The sequence below is a fragment of the Rhea americana genome, unplaced genomic scaffold (genome assembly GCF_003343005.1).
Source record: "Rhea americana isolate MKP2758 unplaced genomic scaffold, rheAme1 scaffold_84, whole genome shotgun sequence".
In the NCBI taxonomy this organism is placed as follows: Eukaryota; Metazoa; Chordata; class Aves; order Rheiformes; family Rheidae; genus Rhea; species Rhea americana.
The window spans coordinates 2,985,260-2,992,658 of record NW_028187023.1 but is presented as its reverse complement, the minus strand read 5'-3'; the positions used below and the strand labels follow the sequence as shown (position 1 = coordinate 2,992,658).

Below are 7,399 nucleotides of genomic sequence, written 5' to 3'. Positions count from 1 at the left end.
CTCATTTTCACTGGCTATGCCCTTGTTCACACATGGTGAGAAGAGACCCTGAAGAGGCAAGAGACCAGAGTGGAAGTATAGGCAAGCTACAYGAAGTATTACTAAAGTGAGCAGGGTTCATGTTTCATTGTTATGAAATTCAGATAGAAACTGGGCTTTGTGACGTTCTGTTGATCGACAATGTGAGTAGCAGAGATAGTTTGTTGTGRTTCTATACACAAGGAGAATGCTTCAATATCCTAGGCAAGGAGTTTCCAAAAAGCATAAACAATAATCAACACAATCCCTCAAAACAGACTTCAGCTTCAACAGCTGCTAAATAAGAGTGGCAGCCTGAAGAAGGGAAGATGCAGACCACAGGCAGGAAAAAAGCTCATGTTTTGCTTGTATTTACTGAATTTTATTCGGATTTCTGAATCAATTCCTTYCTTACCTTGCCAGCCACTTACGGAAGAAGGGACCTCTAAACTCTTCAGCAGGATGAATAAGACCAAGGGAGACTTTGAGAGCCCAGAGCTTTGGAGTCCAGGTCGCAATCAGAGCACTTCTTTGACCAGCGCTGCACCACCATTTGCATTTGGCCAGCAGGCCTCAGACAAAGCCCTGAATGCGATCCTTATTGTGGTCCTCTTCATCGTCATGGTATCTTTGGGGTGCACGATGGAGATAACCAAGATCACAACTCACCTCAGGAAACCCAAAGGGGTAGCAATTGCTGTAATGGCTCAATATGGTGTAATGCCTTTGACAGCATTTCTTTTGGCCAAGCTCTTCCAGCTAGGTACTATAGAATCCCTGGCCATCCTCATCTGTGGCTGCTGTCCGGGTGGAAACCTCTCAAACATCTTTAGCCTGGCACTGAAAGGAGATATGAACCTCAGGTAAGGAAAATTGAGCACATATACATTGTCCAGGCCAGTATAGCTGTATGATCARTTCAGAAGCTAGTTTAATCAACATTAGCAGTCCTCAAGAAGCTAAACAAAGACTGAAATGTTAAGTCTAGAATATTTTTAAAGCACACATTGCTCAAACCAATTTGTCCCTGCTTTACATTAAAATGGAATTTATAGCTTTCTATGAAGCATGCAAGGTAAGTCACTCTTGACGACATGGGTACTGGAGCACTTTTTCCACCTCTATACAGTAGTATRTATGCCTAATGTCCCCTCATTTCTCCACCATGCCAGTTACTGATATAGTTGGAGATTAGCTGCCATTGCACATAGACTGAGAGTGTTGTCTGAAGAAGCTRCATCCATGAGAAATGTAGAACTAGAAGTGGCTCTCATTCCAATAAACCATAGTGATATCCAGGCAGAAGTACTAACAGCTTTGGCATTTCTGAATTTCTGAAATACAAAATACCTGAAATTTCTGAAATACCTGTAACAAAGTTCCTTTCTGAGCTTATATTAGAACTTTTCTTCCTCCATCTCTATTCATATTAAATCCTTCTACAACCTGAGAGTAATGTTGAGAAAAGGTCAGTGACAGACTGGAAGGAGCAAGGTAAAGTTTTAGATTAAAATCATGTATCCAGGTTAGTAAGAAAATGAGCATATTCCACAAAAGTTGTTATTCTTTTACTGAAAGGTTCTTTCTTCTGCTCAGCATTGTAATGACCACATGTTCAACAGTCCTGGCAATTGGACTAATGCCTCTGCTTCTGTACCTTTATTCTGGAGGACTATATGAGGGTGATCTGGAGGGCAAGGTGCCATACAAAGGAATAATCACCTCCCTGGTCCTTATGCTAATTCCCTGTGCCATTGGCATCATCTTGAATGAGAAGAAACCACAGTACACTGGCTTTGTCATCAAGGTAAGAAGTATCCTGTGCCAGTCACCTTTCAGCCAAGGCTCTCAAGGAAGCTCACAAAACTAGAGGTATAGAGAAATTAACCTGTTTAAGGCATGCCACAAACCAATGAGAAGGCTGAGCACAGTACTCAAAACCATCACTTTAGTCCTTAAACAGTATTTGCTGATAGAGAGGTCCTCAACCTCTACTGGATGGGCAGCGTTTTGTCAGCAACCTCCTGCTTTGTTCTCTTCTGTTAACTTCAGTTTTAACTTTATTTTCTACTGCTACAAGCAGCACTAAAAACTGTAACCAAGCAGACCTAAGATACAAAAAAATCTCCCTGCTGCTGTCAGAGCTCTAACACTAGGCAAAAGACAAACTGCCAAAGCTTCTACTTAGAGTAATGAGATACCTATCCAGCCAAATCCACTAGATCACTAAACACCTGTTTAAGCCTGCAATCATCTCCCTACACTCTTTCTACATCTAGCATTTAAACAGCAAAAGGGAAATCTGGAGAACGAGGTAAACACTGCCTAACTCAACAGCTTCAACAGCAGTACCCAGGGAGCTGCTAACAACTTTGCAAACCTGTTTTTCATAGCTTCTTTCATTAAGCCTCCATGTCATCAGAAAAAACGGCACAAACCTTTGGGTGCCAGGACCCATATACCTGATAAAATGGTTTTAGAAGTAGCCAAACTCTAAGAAGCATGGGAACCCAGGACTGAGCCTAGARCAGTTGTAGAAGGACCATAGCTCTTCATAGGTTCCTTTACTAAGCATATGGAAGTGATGACCAGATTTCTAAAAGAGGTATTCAGCAAGAAGGCAACCTATACTGTCCCAGCTGACTGTTGGCTCTTTTTCCTTTCTGCTAACACCGTCTTTGTATTTCTCTTCTCCAGAAGAGGKGAGGGGTACAGTTGCTATAAATAAACAGCCAGAGAACTCCGTCTAAACTGGACTGCAAGTGGAGGGAGAGGCATGAGAGTTAGGTATTCTGCCTCCCAAAATTACCTAGGTACTTCATCTGCTGACGGTCTGAACTACACGATCTGAAAACACAGTTACCRCATTGCATGCCTGCTGTAGGCAGGTTCTACCTGTCAATAACAGTTTCCTCCCCAACTACCTTAAGTGAAAGCTATGTCATACTCAACCAACAGAGACCTGGGCAGAGTGACATATAGTCATTCTGCCTGAGAAACAAGTGGCTGGTGGAGCAAACATCAAAAAATACTGGTCAGGCTTTTGCATGTGTCATCTTGGGATGTGCCAAAAAGATCGTTATTTAAGGTCTCTCTAGGTAACACCTCAAGATTACTAAGGAAGCTGAAAYGTCTAACAGCATTAGTCTCTTCTTGATTACTTGCTAACATTTAAGTCCATAAAAGGCACCTATGCACCACAGTGGATCTCTCACTATATACTTACGTATGTGACAGGTGGAAGTGGACATAGCTGCTTCCAACAGTTGAGACTCTTTTTGATGAGGATTTTTGTTTTGTCCATGTCTTGAACACTTTCATTTTAGACAGGGATCGCTGCGCTTCTGCTATCATCTGTTGCAATAATCGTTCTGTCTGTCAACAATGTTGGAAGCAGTATCACGGCCACTTTCTCACCAGCGCTCCTGGTGTCTTCTGCCTTGATGCCTTTTATTGGATTCCTGCTGGGCTACATTCTCTCTGCAGTCTTCAAGCTTAATGATCGGTATGCTCTTCCACTCCCCTCCTTGCCAGAATAAATATAGAATAACGGGAGCTCTGGTATACAGAGCAATGTTGAATACATTGGTTTCAGCAAGGAGGTGCTTTCATAAAACGAACACTGACTGTAGTCTCCCAGAACRGGCTCTGTAAGTATGAGCAGATACACTGCAAACTGCAATACTCTTACACTGTGAATGAGGAGAGAAATGAATTCAATCTCTGCTTCCTGCTTGGCTCAGCAAAGAGTGGGGAGGAAACGTTTCTCTAGAGCATGTACCTGATCACCACAAGAGGGGTGGAAGTCCATTATGCAAGCTCACTGGACAAGGTGAGGATGGTTTGACTTAAGGTCACTAGCCACCCATAAAGTATATATTACCAGCCTCTGTTTTCAGCAGTGAATTRGGAGAAAGAGGAGAATGAACTGTGCCAAACAAAAAGTAGGGGAAAAAAGAATTAGGTAATGCCAACAGAGACTGAACCTCAAGGGACAAAATTATTCCTCTGATGATAATTACATCAAATTAATCAGTGCATTCAGCTGAAGCCTCAGGAATTCAAAACAGAAACCCTTAGCCCTGCATATAAAACTCACTCCTTCCCTTTCTCACCCTGCCTAATCCAGATAAGCCCCCTAGCCCTCACTATTTTCTATTCACTTTTTGTCATCACATCTTAGACTCCTCTTTTTACCCCAGAACCAGGTTCCTTCCCTGAGTCTCCCAGAGGAGCACAATACAAGGCCTCCAAAACGTTGTTAAGCAGGAAGTCCACATTTATAGTGCTGCCTCCGCACRTAACCAAGGAAGCACAAAGTGAATCTCCTTTCTAGGGCTCCCAGTATTTCTTCTTGATAAAGCAGCTTTTACCACAAGCAAATGCATGAGGTACTGAAAGAGCAAGGTGGACAGTGTTAATTTTAAGTTGCTTAGAAATAGATCAAATCTTTAATACATGTCTAGGTTTACCTCTTCCTCCCTCAGGTGCAGGCGGACAGTGTGCATGGAAACTGGCTGCCAGAACGTACAACTTTGCTCTACTCTACTCAAGGTCACCTTTGCCCCAGAAGTCATTGGTCACCTGTACTTCTTCCCACTTCTCTACTTGATATTCCAGCTTGGAGAGGGCCTTCTGCTCATTCTGGTCTTCAGGATCCATGAYAGAATAACAAAACCAAATGGCAAGTGCACTTTCATTCCTGTATTTCCAAAGTTTTCCATTCCCAACCATATATACTTATAAACAATTGCCAATGAACCATTGCTTTCTAGAGGCAGAATTCAGTTGCCCTTTCAGTCAAAGTTACCATATACAATATACAGGCTAAACAAATCACCAGCAAAAAAATCAGAGGTAATTGAAGACATTAGAAATTGCTTCTTATATCAGTAGTGTTTTGTAATACAATACATTACCTATGCTATCAACGCTCACAGGTTTTCAGAGTCCTGTGCTTGAACCACAGCACATTCAAAAAGCTGTGATTTGTACTGAACGCATGCAAAGGATAGTCACACATTTATCTAAAACTCCAAGAGAACATTAGATACTCTCTGATGCAGCAAATCCTGGCTTCACTGCTAGCTGAAGAGGATTCACTGAGGGCATCACTTTTGAAGGTGGAAGGAGGAGGAAATAAACAAAACTTCTACCAAATACTATAGCTAGAAGGAGGAGGCATTTAGATCTGCTGCTGCTAGAGGTACACAAACAAACTCAGCTTAATTAAAAATATTATATATACATACATTTATATATATAATCGGTACAGATGTGAGGCAGMCCCTTCTACAGCTTCAACAAGTTCATAACATCAAAGTCCAGCTGAGTCTTTGTAAAGATGGCTGGAAAATGAACTGCTGAATCAGATCCTCTGCCAGCCACCTTAGCCTTGCCTCTAGCCACCATCTCCAGTCACCTGGGATGCAGAGAAGCAGCTGAGCAGCCTCACGGGCTGTTATAAGAGCATTTTGCTCTATTTTACAACTATAGATGAATGATCACAAGTGCTTCATATTATGCATTAAAAAAACACTCAATTTTGATCCTCAGGCACATCTTCAGTGCAAAGTAGATGATATTGGGAACAACCACGGAGGAGACTCATAAGCCTGCTGCAAAAAGGGTGGCTTCCCAGGTAGATTCATGAAATGACAGGAAACAAAACGGCTGAAGTATTTGGATAAGACATCAGGTTCCTTTTATCACCTAGCAACAACAAATGTTAGCTGTGCTACAGCTGTGCTTTCCACTACCTGGGTTCAGAACTGTTCATTCTCATTAGAATTTTTTTCCTGTAGATGCAGCAAAAATGACCTGCACAGCTATCACTGAAGACACAGACATCGCCCAGGAAATAAAACCAGTATCAAGATCTTGCAGAAATAGTAGGAAACTAAGAAAACAGTATAGAAATATTGTGCAACATCTGCTACCACAAACCTCTCAAGCTCTACCTTCCGCAGAAGGTTTACAGGTCTCCCACAGTTGTGTGTAAAACCTGTACTATATGCTCATTTTAAACCAGAGGAAGGGATYTCCTGTAGAGCTATCCTCACCCCCTACCCTCCTTACCTTCTCCCCACYGTCACCATAAGGGAGACTTCCAGGCTCAGATATGGATTCATCCATGACAACCTACAGATAGCCCTTTTCGTTTGAGATGGTTTAGTGCACTAGCCTCTCTGCCACATTCCCAAGTAATTGCTCCCACCTTTGCCTATATGAATCATTWTATGAAAAATCATTTCCAGCATCAATTCTTTTTCCTAAGTTCATTTTTTTTATAATTCTCTTACTGGCAAACATTGGAGGCCACTCCTAAAGACATCCCTGAAACTCAATATAATTTCTCTAGTAGAGACCAAAAATGAAGTGTGAAACTTTCTCAGTGCCGCATCCACAAACTGAGACCGATGTCCCATTCAGAGAACCCATGGACTGCTGGTCATTTCCATTTTCCAAGAACTCAAGTATTGTACCGTGTATCATTTGTGTCTACACAGCAGAGACCACAAAAACTCACAACACAGCCATGTAACCTGCATTAGTGTGCAGAGTTTGGGCCCAGCAAGCTCTACGCAAGCCCTGAACATATCTTGCTTTATATGAGCCAGTCGACTAACTACACCATATTTTAAGGACATCGTCTTGCTATTTATGTAACACTACAGAGATGACTATGTTGGAGGACAGGCATTAGAACTTCAAATGTGCTAAGTACACATTGTAACCTGAGGTAATGCAGCTTAAAGAATAAATAGGACTGTAATGAGAATCTACACTTAATAAAGCTTCTGTCGTAACTGCTGTAACCTGATGCGCAAATATAGGTACCACAGTATCATCTGTAGAATCATTTTTGACAAGCCAACATAAACCTCAGTAACGCAAAGCCTAGCAATGTGTTCTAAGATTACAGCCCACCCAGAAGTCAAGCATCACGGCAGCTAGCCCACAAATGCAAAAATCTATTCAGGCTGCCTGTGATGAGTTGTTTTAGAAACAGGATTCACAAGAGCTGCTTCTGGAGCAGCAAACTCAGAATTATTCTTGTTTTGCTAAATACAAGGGAGTGATATGTCTGAAATACCACCCCTTTCCAGTGATAAGGTGCCTTCACTCATCTGGATTGTACCTGGAGCCATAGTTGAGGTTTGAAGGGACCTCTGGAGATCATCTAGTCCAACCCCCATGCTCATCAAGCAGAGTCACCTGGAGCACATTGCACAGGATCACGTCCAGGCAGGTTTTGAATATCTCCAGAGAAGGAGACTCCACAACCTCTCTGGGCAACCTGGTCCAGCGCTCTGTCACTCTCACAGTAAAGAAGTTCTTCCTCGTRTTCAGGTTTCAGTTTCTGCCCATTGACTCTTGT

General features: G+C 42.2%; 1 protein-coding gene across 1 annotated transcript; it reads left to right on the top strand.

Moving 5' to 3' along the window:
- Positions 1-456: 456 nt before the first annotated feature.
- SLC10A1 (solute carrier family 10 member 1) lies at positions 457-6,019 on the top strand. The gene is made up of 5 exons (XM_085323296.1): positions 457-881; positions 1,615-1,825; positions 3,345-3,523; positions 4,506-4,702; positions 5,823-6,019. Exons 1-5 carry the CDS (start codon positions 481-483, stop codon positions 6,017-6,019), a joined length of 1,185 nt encoding a protein of 394 aa, XP_085179422.1. The 5' UTR covers positions 457-480.
- Positions 6,020-7,399: the final 1,380 nt, after the last annotated feature.